Source organism: Seriola dumerili, unplaced genomic scaffold (assembly GCF_002260705.1).
Source record: "Seriola dumerili isolate Sdu_G_001 unplaced genomic scaffold, Sdu_1.0 BDQW01000449.1, whole genome shotgun sequence".
In the NCBI taxonomy this organism is placed as follows: domain Eukaryota; kingdom Metazoa; phylum Chordata; class Actinopteri; order Carangiformes; family Carangidae; genus Seriola; species Seriola dumerili.
Window position 1 is genome coordinate 1,879,754 of NW_019174704.1, and position 23,039 is coordinate 1,902,792.

At 38.3% G+C, this 23,039-nt stretch overlaps 1 protein-coding gene across 1 annotated transcript in view; it reads right to left on the reverse strand.

Moving 5' to 3' along the window:
* Window positions 1-2,190: 2,190 nt before the first annotated feature.
* The window catches only part of fstl4 (follistatin like 4), a 196,909-nt gene continuing 176,060 nt past the window's right edge, over window positions 2,191-23,039 (reverse strand). Inside the window, exons 10-16 of the mRNA XM_022762535.1 lie at window positions 20,676-20,810; window positions 19,333-19,359; window positions 17,926-18,044; window positions 16,093-16,242; window positions 9,681-9,788; window positions 3,106-3,215; window positions 2,191-2,893 (exon numbers count right to left, since the gene is read on the reverse strand). Of these exons, the coding sequence (XP_022618256.1) occupies window positions 2,191-2,893; window positions 3,106-3,215; window positions 9,681-9,788; window positions 16,093-16,242; window positions 17,926-18,044; window positions 19,333-19,359; window positions 20,676-20,810 (1,352 nt within the window). The remainder of the gene's footprint in view (window positions 2,894-3,105; window positions 3,216-9,680; window positions 9,789-16,092; window positions 16,243-17,925; window positions 18,045-19,332; window positions 19,360-20,675; window positions 20,811-23,039) is intronic.

Below are 23,039 nucleotides of genomic sequence, written 5' to 3' on the forward strand. Positions count from 1 at the left end.
AGTTTTTCAAAAGTAGTATACAATTTTTGACAACAATAAACAAACCTCTGCATTTTAATAATTTAACAATCAATAAGGATGGGAAATTTCTGTGCCTGGAACATGCATGCTGCACACATGCCCACCCCTAATGACAGGCACACAGAGAGGTCTGGTAAAGAGACTGACAGTACTGTTAAGACTTGATGTTTTGTGGTGCAGTGGGATTTGCCCAGATGGCCAGTCTGGCTAGGACATGTTCATTACCACAACTGATACAAATAACAAGAACAAAGCAAAACGAACAAGAAGGTAAAGTGCACTGTGGAATTAGATGCTAAAAACAGGGCTGTAGGATATAAGCCAAACTGATGACAGTTGTGGTGCATATTGCGACCCATTTCACAAAGACATGAACACCAAATCTAATCGTTTCTAAATGCGAATCCTCAAGTTAGCTTGAAAGATCAAAATGTCTGAAAAATGCATTATCTACTCACTTTTACCTCAGTCAGAACCCGTCTGGTAATTGTTTCTAAATCAAAGCACAACTTTCTAAAACATAAAGAACATCCAGTACGCCTCTTTAAATTTTCAGCGCTTCTTCCTCCATTGGTCTACAGCATATGCAGCATAAGGTCCTACTGTTGTCAAGCCATTGCCGAATTAGTCCAAAAGATTGTGATGATGATATGAAAACAAAACAAATAGCCTGTTCTTTGCAGTGCTTTTTTAAAGTAGCGTAGTCACATGCAATTTTGAGCTGACACTTCGCTGAACCACAGTGTAAACAAAGGTTTTCATTAATAAAGTAGGTCTGCTTTTATTATACAAATTTTAGGGTTCCTTATGGCTGTATACATACATATACAGACGTATTCTTGCAACCTAACAGTTAAAAATATGTAAGAATATTTTCCATAGACATATAATTATCTATTTTTAAATCTAAAACAGCTGGAACAGTGCCGGAGAACTTTAAGCCCTGAATAAGTATTCTGGGAAACAGAAAAAAATTTCAATACAGTATGTATTGCTAATGTCTATAAAAATGTATCCCTACTTTTGAAACAGGCTGCTAGGTTTTGAGATACAGCATATTTTTCCCTGTGCAGTTGTGGTTGCTAACCAAATACATAATCATAAATCTAGAAACAAGTTTTTCTTGTGGACTAGACAGTCACTAATAAAAATATATCCTTTCTGCTACATGGGACGTATGAGTCTACCTGCCTTGGAGTATCATTTTGATGCACGGCTCTCTGGGAGGATGTACAAATGCTCACAGCCAGTCAGATAGCGAAGTTGATACCACTTTGGCACGGCCTCAGCATGTGGGTCAGCGTAAACGAAGTCATTGCCCTGAGGGAATCTGCTATGTGGCATTTTTAGGCTCCACAGCACAGAGTTATGCTGCAGGCACAGATTAACAGAGAGACAGCGTGGGACAGATTATACCATTGCAAGAGACTGTAAGATGTACTGTTCATTTCTGGGTAGGCCTCCTCCACGAGCAAAACATCCATTGTTGACAGCTAATGGACAAATTGGGCTCTTTGGATAGACAATGTAAATAGAGGGTATTACATATGTGCATAAAGCCAACATCTGCTGGCATGAGGAGAAAGAAAGCTTGCAGAGGGAGGATACGGTACAATACCAGGACAAAGGCGAGTAAACAGATGGGTTGGTAGCTTTTAAAAGGACTCAGAACACACATACACTAAAGGCAGACAGGACAGACAGTTTGTGGTGATTATATGCAGCACTGGTGAAAACGACAAACATTGTTGAGATAAACAAAATTGGAAAGCTTTTTACTCTAAAAAAAGTGAGCATTGTGCATAGTTCATAGTTCGTTAATAAACCCTCTTCAGGTACCTATTTGCTGTGATAACATGGAAGGAAGTGCAATAATGTACAACTCTGTATAGTTAAGTGCACATAGATCACTGTTGCACTGAACGGCATTGACACTTTCTCCCAATAGAAATATCACAACAGGGTTTCTTAATGTTTTCTCAATTACTCTATTTTTAAGTGTACTTTTGTTACAATAAACCCAGGCATGTTTCCCCCTCGCTCAGTCCCAGGGTTGAGTCCACAACTTATGTTCGTGTAAATCTTTATAATAGGTAATTTGGCCTGATCTTTCCTTTTTTCTCTTACGTCTTTCCCTAATCCTAGGACTCCTGCTTTCTTTTTTTCTACTCATACCTCGCCGACCCAGACAACTGTGTTCCCTCTCTTGATGTCTGACACCTCGCAGTGTGGTGTTCTCTGTTTGCCATTCAGGACAAAGAGGGACTCAGATGATGGTGTCACAAGGTACTGTCCAAACAACCCGCTCGAGACCACCACTCTGTTGGGGCCTCCCCAGGGCCAGGCTTGGGCGGTCAGGGGCTCCTTGAGGCTCTGGAGAACGTCAGTGCGGCCCGAGGATAGATCGGCAAATAGCAGGTCTGTGCCTGAGCCTGAGGTGGCCACCACCACATGCTGGTTGGACTCTGTGAAAGAGGGCTGGAAAGCCAGATCAGAGACAGCTACAGGCTCGTCCATTTCCTGGTTCAGACCCAGCTCCCCCTGGAAAGATACTGTTTGAACAATCAACTTTGAGCTCAGTGGGTCAGGTGTCACAATGTAGCGGCCGTCTGGGGACACAAAGGGCTGCCCTGTGATGTTTAGGTTTGGACCAATCACAGTGTCCGTCACGCTGTCGATGAGAAGCTGGGGTGGTGCTTGCAGGTGACTCTTGCTCTGGCATTGGATGAAGTAGAAGCCGCTCAGATGTGTGTAGGCCATGCTGACTGGTATGCAGCTGTAGTTCTTCAGGCTGATGGTCTTGACGCGGTGGAAGGTCTCCAGGTCAATCTTGTGTACCGCAGGTTCATTTTTGAGGAAGACAAAGGCAAACCTAAATCGACAAAGTTCAAAAGAAAGGTTAATAGCCTTTCTAGATTTTTGTGGGCAGTGATTAATACCCATCGAGATTCTCATTAGAATTCTCATTTTCTCTTTTCTCCTTTACTTCAGAAAGGACAGCTGTGATGAGTGAGCAATGAGGAGGTTGCCTGTGTTTTAAGGTCAGAGGTGGATGAATGTGCTCATGTGCGTGTGCTGCTTTACCTCACGTGAGTGATGATGAGGTTGGTTGGAGGAATGAAGAAGTCATTGACTCTCTGGAAAGTTGTGCGGATGGCATGATGTACTTCTCCCACACTGGCTTGAAGAATTACCTGTAGATAATGCATAGAACATTGTGACTACCAAAACAAAGATATACAGTTTTCAAACCGTGAGGACATTATTGAGTATATATCAATGTCCATCACAAACAAGTGTCTATCAGTGATGTTGATAGGTTTTCAATGTAGTGAATCCCCGGGACCCACAGGTGGTGATTTGAGTGGGTCCCTGGGAAATTCAATGGGTCCCATATAAATTTTTTTCATTTCTTATATTTTTCTATTTCTTAAATTGTAGTGTTAAACTCCTTTGATGGCGGTATGATATGGTTATAATTAACGGATATATTCATGTATGTTCAAGATGTATCTGAAATTAAACAAATAAGATTCCAAGTCTGAAAAGTTTATTGCAAAACAACTGTCACAGGGGCATGACATACAAAATTCAAATAAAATAGCATTTTTGTAGCAACATAAATATCACTAAAATAAATTACTAAAATTCAAATGAAAACAAAATGGTGTCTGTAGTCCCAAAATAAATTATCAATAAAAGTGCTGATTTTAACACATAAACAAAACATTCTCATCACCATGACAGAGTCAACAAATAAATTTTCACCAAAATAAGACCAAAATCTTCTTGTCTGAACATCAACTAAATCAAATGAACTGAGTCAATCACTGTGAAACTTTTAGTACACAAATGAAACTTAACTAACACAGTGGAAAGTCTGTTGAGAAAAATAAAGTGATGCAGATATGTTTGTGGTGTATTGTAAGCAACTTATTAAGCTCCGGAGTATGTTTTATTTATTTCATTACAGCACGTCCCCAAGACGTTAAAACATTGTCGACATGAGTGAACACAGCATCGATCAGTGGAAACATGAGTTTATTTACTACTAGGAAATTCGTATCTTTAATTGTTGAAATGAAATCCGCGGTGACTGGCTAATTGTTGTGGTAGTGGCTAAACTAGCATGTCGCGATACTGTACACGGGGGATCACGTCTGCGCGGAGTAGATGCGCAGAGGGTTGAAACAGCGCTTGCCTGGTCTGCTGACAGCGAAGTTACTTTTGCTAGTTACTGTGATTTTAAACACGAGTTGTTGTTCACAATGTTTCGTTTTTCATGGGAAAAATGAGTTGCGTCCCTGGGACGCATGGATAGTGAGTTTACTGCGTCCTTTCAGATTTTAATGGGTCAGGGACGCAGGACGCGTACCTAGCAACATCACTGGTCTATATATCCACTTAGAAATCCCAAAGACACTTCTCATAACTGCACAACTTGCCTGAGAATCACCACATTTTGAAGGTTTCTTCAATATCAAAATTATACAATGAAAATTGTCTGTGCACTAAAAAACAAAAAAAATTGCTAACTGACTCCATGACAACATTATACTTTGTGTTTCCATCCCCTACCTTAAAAAACTTCACTTGTACTGTTGCACTGAACACACTCTAAGGTACCTGGTTAAAATAGGTACACTCCCAAATTTAGATGATATTTAGCTCTTGCCCCTATGTGGTTTGAATGCATTTATTGTAAGTTGGTTTGGATAAGAGAGTCAACCAAATCTATGTAATGGGACTATTGTGACAGCCAAACCTGGGACCTTTTAGTTTCATTGGAATGCCCTGCTGCTAGTTTCTGTAAATGAAATACAGGCTCACATATCAGGTCTTAACAGCCGGAGCTTGTTCAGTTGACATGCCCATATATCCTGGAACAGATAAACATCTATAGTATATGACTTGAGCTGAAGTGTGACCCCGCCTCAGCTCTCTGATAAAGCGCCTTATTCAGTGATGGTTGTCTTAGGAGCACACACCACAGTAAAAGCCCCATCTCTCATGTCATACACCTGGCACTGAATCAGCATGTTTGTAAAGTGCACCCACTTTTGATGGGCTCCTGATGTACTGCCTTATCCATGACACATGCTTTATCATACATGCCTACATGATGAGGTCACAGTCAAGGACAAGTGATGTGGTTTATGGGACCTACACATGTGAGACTGTGCATTTTTTTTTTTTTTTGAAAGCAACCAGTCAACATCTGCTCTGTGATGCTAATTCCAGAGTAAAACCAGTTCTTTTCTTTCTCATTTTGAAACTCATATTCTCAGAGAAACCGGGCTTACTGAAGCAGTTCTACGTTTAGACACCTAGGCAAATGTTGCGAGAGAGCATATAGAATATTTTTAAAGGGAAATAACTGATTGTAGAATTTATTTTGATGTATACTCCTGCACCACTAAACCTGAAACTCTACATTATGCCCAGTGGGGGCCAGACTCCAACCTCCTTCCTCAGAACTATCATATGCAAGGAAACAAAAATAGCAGTTTAAGTTGCCGAGTTGTTACCTCTGCTGCACTACTGCAATATATTCCTCCTGAATATTTTATCCATTTTTAACAAAACAGATCTTGCTTCTCACTGCTTGCAAGACATGAAAAGAATCCTTGTTAAAGCAAGTCATTACAACAATTGTACAATACAATGACAGACGTTAATGAGGTTAAATGCAGTATCGCTCATGTATTATTAGGCAGCTGCTGTGGTCTCCAGGGCTGCAGGTGCTCTAAACTTAATGCCACTGGCTTCCCTTTGTCATTGCTCATCCTTGGATTTCATATCCACACACTCAGCAATGAGGCCCAATTGAGTTTCACTCTGCTCCTGCCTCGCTGGCTGCCCTAATACCTGAGGGGGATTTGGTTCTGACTGAGTAGCTTTTGCTTTTCAACAACATTCAGTCTCCAGAAGCCTTGAGTAGACCCCCCCCCCATCTCCCCTGCTAACTACAATACATCCAAATGCCCTAGTGTATTTATGTAAGAATTTCAATAAATCTTGCAAGGCACTTCAATATAACCTCATGCAGTGCATGTTATATGGGTGCAGAAATTGTGCTTTGTTTATATACTGTCAGAATTACTCATCTTGTTGCTCCTGGGAACCAATAAAGCACATTATGGTTTCTGTGGAAGACAAAGAGGCTTGTTGCTGAAGATCAATGCTCAATGCAGGAGTATAAAATGTAAATTACTACTTTGTGTGTTTTACTCCCTGAGCCACGTATCCTATATTTGCAAATGTATGCATGTTGATACAGATCAGATATTCATATCATTCATACTTTTGATAACAGACAATGGTCTAAATTCAGTTTCAGTCCTTCAAATTAAACAGCTAACATTGTTTGTAGTTGCCCTCCAGAATAAGAAATAAGCATTTTCTGATCTTACGCCCCTATTAGCAGGGCTTTTCAAATCACTGTTGCAAAACATAATATGTATTTGTTAAGACATTGTATTCCTTTAGTAGGTAGAGAGATGGCAGGAAACAAGGGGAGAGGGATGCAACAAAAGCTGGTGTCCCCAGTTGAATTCAAACCTGTTACATTATGGTTTGTGGTTAACCCTAAAGTCACGGTAACACTGTAGTTAAATTTTGGGATGTGATTCCTCTGCGGTTAAGGTCTAGTTAGGATGAGGGATGGAAACAATTTGGTTATGGGAAGGGTTATGTTGTTAAGGTTAGGCAAGCGTTGCTGTTTGGGTAAGGTGTTGACTTTGGTTGATAGGTGGGTGAAAGGAACCAGTAGTTGCCTAATTGTCAGTCTGATGTTTTGTTGGCCCGTCCAAACACCCCGACCTCTTCCCTCTGTTGAATTTGTGCCTGTATGACAACGTCTATTTGCATCAATGCTCACAATGGATGTAACAAAAAAAAAAAATCATAATTCCTATGTCCACCAAAGGTCTTTGGCATTTAAATACAAACGTGCACTTTTTTCATGGGAGGACAGTCTCAAACAGTCCCATGGATGAAAAACCAACCCTAAAAATCATTAACAGCTAAGATAAAAATAAGACCTTTTTTTTTTTTTTTTTTTTTTTTTTTTTTTTTATTCCTCAAAGTGTGGTATGAGAAAACCAAATTTTATCTGTCATGAAACTCCAATATTGTATTGCCACTTGTTTTAAAAAAATTTCAAACCAAATCTAACCCTACCTCTAATTACTGAAATTTTCGGGTGACAGTGAGAACTAAAAAATAATGCTAGTCATTTACACCAAAAAGAAAAAGGAAACACAAACAAAACAAGTGGGATTAGTTGCTTTATGATAAAAGTGCTTTTTATGAAACAATTTAAAAGATTAAACTGCAAAAGATGGTGATGATTTTGCCACCCTCAATTGAATACTTGTAGTTTCCTGTTGTGATGAATTGTTGTGATTTCTAATAATAATCATGATCGGTCTTAAACATACATTTGGCAAACCTAATAGAGAGATAAATGGGGAGCAAATAGATGGCAAATACTATTTCCTTGTATGTGTGTGCGCACGCTCGCACAGAGAAAAACAATATGCCTGAGTTAAATGTCTTCTTGGCATGTAGACGCAGACTGGACTGATAGTCTGAAAGGGCATGTCTCTCTCTGCCCGGCACAGATTCCTCCATTTGTCTTCTCTAATGAATTGACAATCACACTCCCTCTGATGTTTACACAGAGATATTGAGCCATCCTAAAATTTGGCTGCTTAAAAATGCCACACGCACTGAGCTGAATGCACACCCACACAAACACACACTTACACATCATGTGTGCACAAATGAACATGCACTAACACAGACACACACTCACGCACATGAATGATCCGCTGAAGCGAAGCAGTGCCTGTGCTGGTGACAGGCTGCCGCTGAACAGGTCAATTACTTTCAGTCCAAATGATAATGGCATTATCAGACCATTTATTTGTCGTGTGATCCATTTGGCCTCCAATCCATTATGCGGTTTCCCCGCAATTGCATTTTTGAGTGATTCATGCCCTGCTCTCTAATTATTCATTACTCCTGAACAACTGCAGGAAGAGGGGAAATGAATGAACGAAAAACAAAAAAAATGTGTTTTCTGCAATTCAGGCAGCACCCACAAAAGGGAGAAATGTTATGCAAAGCTGCTTTCAGCACTCGGTTTCAAATTATATGAGGAGAAAATTGTTTTGTCTGTGATGAAAACCATCTTTTCATAGAATTTTCTGCTTCATTTAAGACTATAACCTCAGACAGAAGTTTAAAAACATCTCAGAAACAAATCCCCTGCTGGTACACCTACACTCTACAAAGAAAAGATTCAAAACTGAAGCACAGGCAAATGTATGCGTGCACACGTGCAGTCTACTTGGCCATGCAGACTGTAAATCATTAGAAAAACTGTTAAAACCCACACACAGGTGGTTGTCTTATCACTATTTTTTTGTTGCTAGAACATAGTGGCACCTTTAGATCCAAAACAAAGTATCACTACTGTTAAAATTTCTTTTACAAAATCTGGAAATAATAGTGGAAAGCAGAAACATTACATCAACACAAAAAAGCATTATTTATGGAACCATTTTACAAATGACTGTAGTGCCATTAACAGCTACACAACCACTGATTAACTATTGAAAGCACTAGTGTTCAAAACCAATAACGGCACTGAAAAAAAAAAATGTATGCATTCAAGTGATTTTCTGAATATATAATGAGCCATTTCACCTCGAAGATCCTCTGAAGAATCATAAATTTGAGAGTGTATCATCCCTCTGCAATCCCCACAATGAGTAGACACAGAACATCCCCAAACAGTAAAGACTGAACACAACACCTCACACGATTATAATGGGATCCTTCCCTCCAGTGGGACAAAGCACAACAATAAACATGTTTGTGTCTATTACAGAGATTACAATAGGATCCCTAGGTGGCTTTACCCGTGGCACTGTCCTCCACAGTTGCACAGGCAAACACACACATATAAATACTAGCCCCATAAAAACAGCATCATACCTCTCCCACAGGCACCAGCTCTGCTCCCTTTCCCTTCCCCTCCACCTCCTCGACCCTCTCTTAATCCTCCTCTCTCTTCGCTCGCCTCACCCAGTCCCCAGAGGTGGATTAAATACAACCACACCTGTGATCATTTCTCATTTGTGAAGCCTCCAACACCAGTGGTCCAAAGGGACGCCAGGTACAAGCCAACAACACTGCAGCTGTGAATTGCTGTTTTGCTGGGATGGTAAATGGTCTAAAACATACAGAGATTAGATGTTGTCACGCAAATACTTATCACATAAACAGGGACACAGGTACACAGTGGAGCTCAATTAGTTATGAGGCGCTGCTTTCCTTGCTTGCTGAACTTTCGTAAATAGCTTCTATAGATTATATTCCCCTAGCAAGGTAATCGCTCATCACAGTTCACAAATACATTCACACCAAAAGTAGATGTAGGGTGAAATTACACAATAAAGGAGGACTATTTTGTACTTTTAAAAAGTGCACCAGGCTAGATTTCATGTAATTTAATCATTAGCCTGACTAACCTTAATCAAACACTTCATCAGATACACACAGGAACAGTACAGGAAGTGACCAAATAAAATTCAAAAACAAAATAGGCAAGTGTCTCCCAAACAGTAACTGAGTAAACTCACACCTACCTGAAGCGTTGGGTGTGTTCTGTCCATATCCCCCCATGTTAGGACCCACACCTGGTCATGTGATTTGTCGTAGAGCATCTTCACTGGAAAAGGATCTGTTGCCACTGCCTAGAGGAGACAGAGGGAGATAGAATTAATTATTCTTCAACAGTTCATGGTGCTGAAAACCCACAAAACCCCTATTGATGTATACACGGAAACAATAGAAACATGTCCATTACCTTCACATATTTCACTGCACTGTTATTAACATATCAAAGGCATACTTGCAAGAACAAAACAAACCACAAAAGAAAAGCATCTATGCTGGTAAATGATAAACATGAAAAGCATAATATATGTCAGTCAGATCAATTTATTTTGCTGATAAACTAGAGGAATACTCCCTCAATAGAGAATCTGATGATATTATTAGGCATTATTATCTTATCACAGATATACTGGTCTCAGCAGATATGTCAGCCAATAAACAGCACTGCATTAATGTATGTTTGAGGTTATTTAGAAAGTGTTTCCATTACCTTGTTTGTTCACTAGGAATCTCTAAGAAATCAACAGTTCATATTTTTCAACAATAAAATGCCACTTAGTACTTACCTTGGTCACAATACTTTCATAATCAAATTTTGGAGATCATTATTAACAATGTTTTTGTAAACAAACAAACAAAATAATATCGATTTATTTCTGATTTAATTTTTTTTTTTTTTCTTCTCCATATTTACCTGCCTCAAAAATCCAATATGAGATGGGCTGTAGTGCCACTGCTAATCTAATACCAAGGCTTGGTATTTGTGAGACCAGGGTTTGAATCCTGATTGGACTACCCCACCAGCAAAAGTAATAAGACCCGAAATGCTTTACTTGCCTACCACAGATATAAAGGGGAGGAAATATGGACATGTAACAGACATGTATAGTTTCTTACCAAATAGTCCTTTACCCAACTATCAAGTATAGTCAAATGTAACCGGTCATCACATAAGGAAGTACTAAGAAGGTGTAAATGCCAGAAAGGATGTAGAAGGTGATGGAGAAAAAAAAGGACAGCATATGTGTCACTGCTGGAGAGGTTTTACTGTGAAGATCTGACACACATCAGGTGAAAGACCAGAAAGAGAAAATAACTTGAGGAGACAATGAAATGAAAAGGGAAAGGAAAGATGAGAACAGGCAGACAAGGGAGAGAGAGAGAGACAGAGACAGAGCGAGAGATGGAGGGTGCAGGGCGTATTCAACCTCAGGTCTGCTGCAATGTCAACAACAAGGAATAACACAATCCATTATCCTGCTTCTGGCTGGGTGGACAGGGAGCTACTGACACCCTCACCAGTGGAGCGAGACCACAAGCTCTGTGTTCTGTAATGGGAGGTCCAGCCCTCTGCTCTCCACTGGTCAGCCAAGTGTCAACTCAGCATGTGTGTACGTACAGTATGTGGAGGTGGTGGACTTGCCTTTGCGTGTTTAACTTCCTACATGATGGGAGCAGAAGGTAAAGCTGAGGTCAGGCCATTCAGAGAACTGCGAGGAAATGGGTTCTGTGTCAACCTCTTACACTCCAATATAATGTACTTTAACTGTTCAGTTAAAGTTGGAATTAAGGAGCTGTTAACGCAAATGAATGTTGGTGTGATAGTGATAATGTGAGTAACCTTTTGAGTTCATAAAAGGTTTTTCATTTGCTGCTTGTCCTGAGAGAAAAGAGTGATAGTGTTAGGTTTTTATATCGGACCATTATTTGATCTTTTGTATCTGGTTTTGGTTTGGGAAAGGCCCAGATTTGCTGGGCACTGATCTCTTATGAAACTTTTTTTTTTCTTTTCCTAGCTCATTTTATCAAATATCAATGTGGAAAACATTCAGGTAGCAGCTTCTAGTTTTTCGCTGGTGTTAAGTGTTGCTTTTGCCTGTTAAAATGACAAACATCACCAGTAGATTGTATCAGATGGAACTAATTCTGTTAAGGCTTCGATGTAACTTTTTGGCAGTTGCCTGGTTAATGTGCTCCCTGTGGAAACATCACTCTTTCACACCATTGTACAATTGCAGCTGGACTGTGTGTCTTTAGTTTAAGAAGACCAAAGGAGTGGTGATTCTTTACTACAGAAATGATCTAAAGTAGTCTCTCATTTCAATCTTCTGCTCTGCCCCAGAATCAGTAATGGCCCTTGCGGCACGATTACCGCAGTACCAGCAGGGGGGCACTTCAGTTAATTTGCATTTTAATTCTAAGATGCAGAAATTCTGTATATCAACAACCACCATGTGGCATCTGTGACTGAGGTAGAAATGCTGTGAAAATGCCTCTTGGGTCCTCACTTACTGTACAATGGTGGTCCTTGATGTGTTATATTAAATGCCAAACTCACAAGAAGGCATCAATAATTGTGTAGACTGCATTTTACAAAGTATATGAAATTCCCCCTAACATAACATAAAAAAATGAATAAAATAGCACAATTTTTGAAGTCAGGGGACTGATGACAAATATTAGTTACTATTTGCGGTATTTATTGTAGATCGTGTCACAGCAATTTCAGGAAAATAACCTAGTCATATTTATAATTTAAGTTTAGATACATATTTAAACCTTTCAGTTCTTTGACTGTCACCACTCAAACATTTTCTGTCTTCTCAGCCGGCAAACTGCTATTACAGATTTTTGTGTTTTAATTATTTTTAACTTCACTAGCTTGCAAATCTCATTCAAAAGAGGCAGATTTGAAACTGGTTTCAAATTCAGTAAAAAATCCTAAACAAATCCTAACTCTAATGAGGCCACCATAAGTGAACAGTGAAGAGCTCCAACTGCAGAAAAAATTCAGTCAGTAAAAAATTCAAGGTGACCAATGTTACAGCATTAGATGTACAATTTGACTGGTAAGTGATTTCATGGAGGTCCAGAGCAGAAAACCCACCGCAATAAGGGATGTCTTTGTCAAAACAGAAATAAAAATGTCATCCTTCAGGAAACCAGAATATCTTTTTACTTCATAAAACATTCAGCATTTTTGAAACCGCTCGGAGAAAAAAAAACAAGCACAACAGAATACTAGTTGACAACTGTATGGTGCCTCATTGATTTACTGCAGCTCCAAAGAAACCACCATAATAAGTTCACATGACTACATAACCAGAGGTTATTGCCATCTGGGTTTCTTTTTAATTAGCTGCTGGGCCTTTTGTTTTCAGACCCAGTCAGAGATGTAGCAGAGGTCTGTCTGATACATTAGAGTCAAGGTTAGATCGCTTTGTACGGAAAAATAACAAAGGTGCTGTATTTCCTTGCGTGAAACAGCATGAAAACCATGAAAGCCTTTATTGGTGCAGCTTTTTCCACATGTTTACAGCCTTCACCCAGTGTCTGCTCGGACTCATGGTTGTGCCTAAAGACAGGGTTTCAGAAAAGTATAAAGCATTTTTTAAAAGTTGCACAAGACAGCTTTTCACTAGAGTGAGTAAAAGCATGTGTTGATGAAGGACCCAAGAAAGATAAATGAGAATAATGAGCAATCTAGGCTTCTCCTGGATCTAAATGTCTGATTAAACCTTTTGTAAATTCCTGGTTTTCTTTAGCTGTAGCTACATTGTGTTAACTTAATTTTGAATTTGATGGAAGTATTTTTAATAGAGACTAAGAGGGATAACACTTTCTTTGTCACAGTCCAAGTTCGTGTTTAAAGACACTTGAGTGTATTTTTCCAAAAGATCTTGCTGTTTTAATATCATACTTGGTAAGAAAAGTGTTACTTGCTGTTTTTTCTGAAGTGTCTGGACGTCCTACATACACCCCGTCTTTCTGTGTTTAGCCTCATCTGTGAGGATGAAAATGCAGCATTCTGACTTTACCATTAAGAAATTAAATCCATTGTTTTGTTCATGCATTCCTTCTGTTGATGGAGAGGCAGTCAGCCATTTTCTCTCTTGTTCGAAAAGCTGTGGTTGAAAAGATGCTACAAATGTGCATTGTAAGAAGAAAGAGCCTTGAGATAACAGAAACAGAGAAGAGAGAAAAATGGGATGGTGCATTAACCTCCTGCACCCAGAGGCCACAGAGGGTCTTCAGGAAAGAGAGATGGGTCTAGGCCAGAAAAGGATAGGGCAATCAAAAGAAAGCAGTTTTACAATGTTGGAAGAAGAAAGAGAGGAAAAAGAGGCATTTGGTGGACTACAATACAAAAAAGGTCATCAGAGATGTGAGAGCATCTTTTGTGCCAAATCAGTGGCAGTATTGATAAAAGTGGAATGGCAAATAATTTCATTGGTCTTCAAAGGTCACAGCAAAATTGTGTTTATAAATATCTAACCTTACATTACCTGTTTTTTGTAAACTAACAAGGTTAAGTTTATTTTGACATTTTTGTACTGCTACCTGCTCAGTTTGTCTTCTACTCTCACTCTCTCCATTCAGACTCTGTTATCTCCTTTCTTCTCCCCCGTCTACTTCTCCTTGGGTTAGGCCTATTTCCTCTCATCCTGTATCACTGTATAAATGATGGTGACCCTGGGAAGAACCGCTGAGGGATTCAGTCTCTAAAGAGCCGTTACAGGCAAGATGAATGGCGAGGCAGCCAGCACCCACCTGGGCACCATATTGTTTCAAGTGCTTGAGGTGTATTTGATTTATTTTACCTTGCATGTGGTCTTCTTACATTGGTGGCAGTTCAATAGTGTATCAAATCGTATGCACATCACATTGGTGCTGCTGTTTGACATGTAGCCAAACACTGGCTACATGGAGGTATACTGACTAGATTTGAATGTTTGTTTTCTTTTCTAACTTTTCACTTGTGCAGAATTACAGTTTTTCTGAAGGAAAAGCTAGGCACTGGAGTAAAGCTGCACTAAGCAAGATATTGATGTAAAATATATGTCTTTTATCATACTAAATCATAAAGTGGAACTGCAACAGAAGCCCTCAGTTACTGTCAAGATTTCCTTTCAAACATGACACAGAAACAGTTTACAATGATAAGGGATTTTTGTAGGAAGGGGGGGCGGGGAACGATAAACAAAGAAAATATGACACCTGTACCAAGCAGATTAACATTACCTTTGTAAGTTTATTGAAAACATCACATCTTTTTGACTCAGTTTAAAAACTTAATAACCTTTAAAGGGTCTTAAATATGCACTTTATGGCTACAATCTTATCATGCTAAAAGACTGATGCTGACGTTGCAGGTCCAAAGCAAAAAAATCAGCATCCTAGAGATAATGATCCATATAGAAGAAAATAAAAGTAAAGTATCTGTCTTGTATTGCAGTAAGAAAAAATATAATATCAGACTGATGTTTTGTTCTTACACTGTTTGGATGCTGTTGAACCAGTAACCCCCAAAATAGATTCATGATTCGCTGTTTACATTTTCAAGTAGTATGTTTAATTTTCACCAGAAAAGAGACTTTGAGGATTAACCGATGTGTAAATGTAACACTGTCTTGGGTACTGAGTTTGGCTGGGATTGTAAGAGTGTAAACTTCCCCAAATCCAATAAAGAGCAGAACAGAGCTGCTAACATTATTAAAAACTCTGATATAATAGCATACAGGATCAGCTCATCAAGCATCACAGCAAGGACATAGTGGATGTGCCAGTTGTGACCCCATTTCTTCCTAATCTAATAAAATAATGTAGATAGTTAATGATCCTCTCTTTGGTTTTAAAAGTAACACAAGGTTAAGACTGTGTCAAGCATGTTAATGTATGCCCCTTACCTTAGAGCAGATCAAATGATTTTATTCTTGTGCTTTTGGTTTAAGAAAAGCTTAAAAAAACCCTACACCCCCCTCCAAATTATTTAGATGCTGAGTAACGCTCTTATTAGAGCTCAATTCATACTGCTTCATCATGCCGAGAAATCCAAAGCTTGACAGGACTGCAATGGCCAGCTATGGTTCAGAAGCTAAGATTGGGTAACTGCTCTTTAATAAAATAAAGGGACTACATTTATATAGCATTTTGTCTGTCATTCACTCACTGAAGGCAGGTGGCTACCATGCAAGGTGCTGGCCTGAATGCTGGGGCTCACTATTTTTCCCAAGGACACCGTGGCAAGAGTCGGGGATAAAACCACAAACCCTGTGATTAGTTTACAACCTGCTCTGCCTGTCTTGCCACAGCTGCCCAGAACAAAAGATGTTAAAGAAATAGAACCTTAAGATTGGAGTCTATTAAACAGCAGCAATTGTGCAGTATGTCCAGAGAAACCTCAAATGAACTCCATCTTTTTCCAGTTTACTTTTCTCATTTAGAGAAAAGTGCTGAACTTTTCCGAACACTTAACTTCACCAATATGCAAAATTTTTTACAGAACTTTTAAAATGTCAGTCACTAACTTATAGATGAATATTTTCACAGATGTTCTGAATCTTGGTGTGTTGTGACAGGCCTGATACCTGCTGTACCCACCTGCACCACCTTCTGTGCTTGAATATCGACGACCAGCAGTCGGCTCAGGAGGGGCTGGGTCACGTAGATGTACTTATCCCTGATGTTGACTGCTGAGGACCACACGCAGTGCTGAGGTGACACCCCCTCACCTTTAGGGCACATCTCCTCCTGGTAAGAACCAGCAGAGAATAGAGGGGATGATGGGGGGAGGAAAAGGTTGGCAGTGTGTCACAGATCAGCAGTATGGTGCTTTTCCCTCTATCATCCATCACCAATGATTAGGTCTGAGCAAAAATTCAAAATTGTGGGTTATCTACTTTCATTGGAATCAAATATGATATGATCATGTCATGGAATGAATTAATTATTCAAAATAACCGTGGTTCCTCATTTGATTAAATCATAAAACATGGAACACAGATCACTGCATTGACCAAGTTAATAACTTAACCATATTGAGGTTGGGCCCACAATCATTAATTCATCTGTTAATTGTTTTTAATTAACAACAGATTGTTTAGTCTTGCTTGTTTTGTCCAAACAACAATGCAAAAGCTGAAAAGCCTCACTTTTGAGGAGCTAAAACCAGTAAATGTTCACCTTTTTACTTGAGAAATCATAACAAAAAATAATTAATTCATCACAATTGCTGATTTTCTGTCAATCACCTAATTTGATTATTTAACAGCACTCATTGTGCCATACATTTATATTGGAAACGTATTCTTGTTAAGGCAAGGTAAGACAAAGGAAGTTAATTTGTATAGCACCTCTCAATTCAAAGAGGTACAGCTACATTGCAGTGCAAGATATGAATAAATAGTCCCAAATTTAATTTAAGAAAAGTAAGTATTAAACAGGAGAAACTTCGACCTTGAGTTAAAGGAACTATTAATATAATAAGGATAATAGTTTCAACCATGTCCCTCAGCCCTACCAAAGGTGCATACTGATGTCTTTACTGGTGTATGTTTCGTTCCAATAATACTTTTATTTCTGATGCTACTAATTATAGTTATTATGAAGGTTTCCCTACAGAAACCAGTGTTTTTACTCTTAAGGTAATGATCAGATTTTGCACCAGTTTGAAGCAAACAAGCTCATATACCACTGCTGACTCAAGTAACGTATCACCTCTACAAGCCCTGCAGCCAGCTGTCTTTGCTGACTAGACATTTATGCACACACTCCCACACACATATACTGGTATGTAATCACTAATGAACATACACACACCCACAAAGATTGTGTTTCAAGAGTTTCAACCTCCTCTCCACCTCACCAAAGTGGTGAAACTGCTGTTTACAGCAGGAACTGTCTAACACATGGCTTATTGAGTTTGTATTGATCTGTAATACAATTACAGACTCCTGTAAAACCCAAATCCCTCAGAGGAACAAGCAACTTTTACCATCTAAAGCCCATTGCTCTGGGAGAGTGATGTTCTCCAGTGGATTAAAAACCTTGGGATGTGTAGTATAGACTCTATACAGTCTATTGGTGCGAACTGTTGACTAATGTACACAAGTATAATCCCATTATAATTAGTGAGGTGAGGAGGCCACTGTGACACAGGAAAAGGTAGGAGGGATGGCCTTCATTTTAGCTGTAATAGCGTTTCACACTGAAATGTCAATGAATAATTGTAGATAAAGTGAGACAGACAGACTCTTAGAGGTGTACCTGATGTACACACCACTGTTAATGTAAAAACATACACAAAGTATTATTCTTCTGTGTACACATAATTTGATTTTTTAAAGGCATCTGCTCACCAGTTACAAGCAGCAACATACTGAAATCTGTGTGGTGAAATGAAGTCTTGATATAGAAAAAATAAAATGCACTTACATAGGTAGCAACAATCCTCTCTGTCCGCTTCATGTGTCTTCGTATCTCACATTCACTGGGCTGAAGAACTGTAATGCCCTCATCAGAAAAGACATAGAACATGTTCCCCACACTCAACCCTGGGAGACAAGACAGGAAGACAGTAAAGGTTGATAAAAAAATGCTTTTTAAAAAGCAACACACACTAATTAAAACAGCAGAAAATCCCACTTCCCTCTTATCTGACATTTGTGATGGACATTTCAATTTCCCTGCTGGAGGAGACACAGCAACACTCCTGTTAGCATGCTATTATTTTAGCGGGGATGGGCAGGTTGTGGCTGCCAGCCATTTTGACAATGCCTACAAAGGATCCTGTCAGCAGCATGTCCACAACATACGTAGCAAGAGGCATCAAATTAAAGGCACCGTCTCTATGAGGAGACATTTCACATCTCATCTGCTTGTGTAAACATATGCGGATAATTTAGCAGGGATCACAGTCTAACATTCAGGCATTTGGATGAGCAACAAACTACTACTGCTTTCAGGAATACATCACATGAACAGAGATTAAAGCATAAGAACATATACAAGCTTACGGCGTTCATCAACATTTAGAAAATGCATTCATAGACAAAAACTGTAATGCTGATTGAGTTGTCAGTCTGTTAAGACCTTTTTTTTTGCACTATAACACAGTGATCTACAGAATTAACAATGAACTCAACAGTATGAAACAGTGTCAGAAAACCCCCAAAACATACATGCAAGCAATCCATAGCAAAACACTGACAAATGTATACAGACAGACACAAAATAAGCACTTGCTCATGCACAACAAATACACTGTGTCAATGAAGCAAATTCAACTCTCATTGGTTATGAATGGTCACAAATAATCCAAATGCTTACACTGTGTTATAAACCACGATGGCTTCTTTTGGTTATGTGGTGATACATGTATATAAAACAGGATTTGTTTTATACTCTAAACTGTAGAGGATTTTCCAGTGCAGAAGCAACCGTATGTGTGGCCATGCTCATGTGGTAATACAGTTTAAACAGGATGGATTTGTACACTGCTGAAAACCAAAAATTTGTTTTTCCTGTTGCCCCCACACTGGGTATGTGGTATTTACAAAATACATAAAATTCCTACTTGTGACTTAATGCCCCCGCCCCTGCTGAAAAAACAGATTAGCAAGCACAGAAGCAAAAGGATGAAACACCTTGGGCATGCAAGGGAGAAAGCAAAACTTGAAGAAAAATTTTGCTGGAGAGAAAGCAGCTTTTCTTCTTGACAATATGGCAAACATCTTGAAAAGTACTGGAATCCAGCGACAGGCCCCCGAAGAGCTAAACATGCACACCACGTTTTTTTATTCACAAGAATACAAAGGCATTTTGAGAACTGTGATGTATTACCTTCTTCTCTCCACAGAATGTTCGCAACTGCAGAATCAGCCGCCGCACAATAGGAAGAAAAAGGGGGACACACACAAACATGAATTTACCTTAAGAAAACAGAGACTGATCTTCCAAGCAACAGAGGAGGTGATTTCTCTTGTGCCATGGCAAAAAAAGATTTTTGACAGCTACAAAATGTTCCTTACTGCTGTTGACAGGACCATATTTCCTCCTCAATCAAGGGTTCTAGGAGGAAATATGACTTGTCTTGTGAGATGTCATTGATTATTCTGTTTAATTTAAACTGGCCCATTAAGCTCTTTCTAGATAGCGATGGTTAACTTGCCACAATGATGCAATCTAATGAAAGACCATATATCAAAGAAACATAAAATATGTTATCTGATTGTCTAAAACTTTGTTTTTCAGTGAGATCGCTACATGATCTGGAGTGAAGCCGCTTTCACCGCCCACAGTCAGAACAGAGTATAGAGTGACTCATCCACTGGTCATTTTGCATTACAAAAATACAGTTAAAAATAAATCCATAAATCCAATTTGATATAATGCTCCTGGGGGGGTGATAGAAATAAAATACTTTTTCTTTGCCATATTTGTGTTGTGTTGAGCACTGAAGAATGCTCTTTGCTGTGAGCCAGCATCTAAAAACACATCATAGCAGTGGTAAAACTTAGATAGAGAAGCGAAAAACATCGGACACACATTTCTTTCTTGTGGGATGCCATGAGGAGTTCCATATGCTGCGTCTGTTTTCCTCCACTTTGACACCACACAAGATGAAACGAGCAAATGTCATGCCCAATGTTCACTTTTGTTCCTGACACCCGATGTCTGTCAGGCAATGACATTATCAGGCTGATAGTAGTCTGATCTTGGCATTAATAGAAAAGATGCCAGGCTTTTGGGTGCAGTTAGAGAACAAGTTCCACTCTCAGTAAATCTGCTGCACTGCCACTTCACTGTTTATCTGCTTTTTCTTTCTATGTTTTTCAGCCATTTGAAGACATGAAGCTTGGGACAATGTGTTTATTTGCTCTAGTGCTTGCTGCAATACTAATGTAAGAAATACATGAGGGGGAATTTCTAAGACAGCTACTGCTAATTTGTGTGACGTTTGGGCAATGATGTCGGATTATGGCAGATTAATAGAAACATAATTATATTTTCATTTTTTTCATACCCTTATATAACTTACATAGGATTTATAGTGATGTCAACTAGGCAGGCTGCCATGAGCATTTATATCTTTACAGTTCATGCTTTGACAGAGATACAGTTTAAATGTTATTGAGAAGTTACTGTGTTGAATTTCCATTCTCTGGAAAAAGTGTATGACTTACGGGTCTTCTTGGCTGAGTCTTCAACAAACAGAGAGGAGATATCCTCGTCCACTCCCACTTCGTTCTTGGCGATGCATGTGTAGGCTCCAGTGTCCTCATACCGGACGCTGCCAATAAAGAGCTCACTACCATTTGCTACAAAAGGAAAGAAAACAAACAGAAAAGGAATAAGTGTAACTATGAAAGTTTGTTGTTGCCGCTTCATTAGAAATCTTTATGGCATAAATAATAATAACACAAGGCAACAAACAACAAGCTTGTGTGTCGTTGTTTCTTCCAGACTTTAGTATGGACTAGACTTTTAAGGTTTTTAAGTTAGTTATTATTTTCCTTAGAAAGCTAAAGCTTAACAAAAATAAATTCAGCAAGCACATTCAATACTGGACATCTGGTGTGGACGCTGTGAACTCCAACTCCTGAATGTGTGTGGGAGTAATCTGACAGAAACTGCAGAAATGAAGCCAAAACATGTTGGTAAAGCCATATGGATGCTGTGATCTGACATCATTCATTCTCAGAAAGCAAAAGGCAAATAACAATTGAGCCAAAATGCTTCCTATAGGGATTGACAAATGGATGTTATAGAGTTGCAAGGGCACCAACTATACCATGCTCTGCTTGAGGTACAGAGTCTGATTTCTTTTGAGTTCAGTAAAAACATTAATATGAATGAACAAATGAGATACAAATATTTCTACATCTTGTGTAAATAATAGAGGTGAGGAGAGCGAGATAAGGAGAAACTTGAAATTCAGTTGTGTTATGTGCGATCAGACTCTTTTTGTACTGGCCTATATTCTTTGAAATGTGCAAATTCATACCTTGTAAATGTTATGTTGTCAACACATCAGCCGTTACATTTTTGTGATGAAAACGTCATGATATAGTAAAGGCAAAAAATGTCATAGTGTAGTAAGGCATAAAAAGTAATAAAAACGTCATAGTATAGTAAGGCATAAAAAAGTCATAGAAACTTCATAGGTTAGTAATGCTGAAAAAGTCACAAAAATGACATAGTATAGTAAGGCAAAAAAAGTCACAAAATTGACAGTTTAGTAAGGCATGAAAAGTCATAAAAAAAGTCACAGAATATTAATGCAGATACAGTCACAAAAATGACAGTATACTTAGGCATAAAAAGTGATAAAATGTAGTATAGTACGGCATAAAAACCACATAGTGTAGTAATGCAGAAAAAGTCACAAAAAAGACAGTATAATAAGGCATAAATAGTCCTAAAAAAGTCATAGTATAGTAAGGCATAAATAGTGATAAAACTTCATAGTATAGTAAGGCATGAAAAGTCAGAAACCTAATAGTGTAGTAATGCAGAAAAAGTCACAAAAATTATATAGTATAGTAAGGCATGAATAGTCATAAAAAAGTCATAGTATAATAAGGCATAAAAAGTGATAAAACATCATAGTATAGTAAGGAATAAATTGTGATAAAAGCGTCATAGTGTAGTAATGCTGAAAAAGTCACAAAAATGACAAAGTATAGTAAGGCATAAAAAGTGATAAAAACGTCATAGTGTAGTAATGCAGAAAAAGTCACAAAATTGACAGTTTAGTGAGGCATGATTAGTCATAAAAAAGTCATAGTATAGTAAGGCATAAAAGGTGATAAAAACATCATAGTATAGTAAGGAATAAAAAGTCATAAAAATGACAGGATAGTGAGGCATAAAAAGTATTAAAAACGTCAGTGTAGTAAGGCATAAATTGTGATAAAAACATCATAGTATAGTAAGGCATAAAAAGTCATGGAAACGTCATAGTGTAGTAATGCAGAAATAGTCACAAAAAAGTCAAAGTATAGTAAGGCATAAAAAATGATAAAAACGTCATAGTATAGTGAGGCATAAAAAGTCATAGTATTGTAAGGCATGAAAAGTCATAAAAACGTCATAGTATAGTAAGGCATAAAAAGTGATAAAACATCATAGTATAGTGAGGAATAAATTGTGATAAAAATGTCATAGTATAGTAAGGCATAAAAAGTCATAGTATAGTAAGGCATAAAAAGTGATAAAACATCATAGTATAGTGAGGAATAAATTGTGATAAAAATGTCATAGTATAGTAAGGCATAAAAAGTCATAGTATAGTAAGGCATAAAAAGTGATAAAACATCATAGTATAGTGAGGAATAAATTGTGATAAAAATGTCATAGTATAGTAAGGCATAAAAAGTCATAGTATAGTAAGGCATAAAAAGTGATAAAACATCATAGTATAGTGAGGAATAAATTGTGATAAAAATGTCATAGTATAGTAAGGCATAAAAAGTCATAAAAATGTCATAGTATAATAAGGCATAAAAAGTCATAAAAACGTCATAGTATAGTAAGGCATAAAAAGT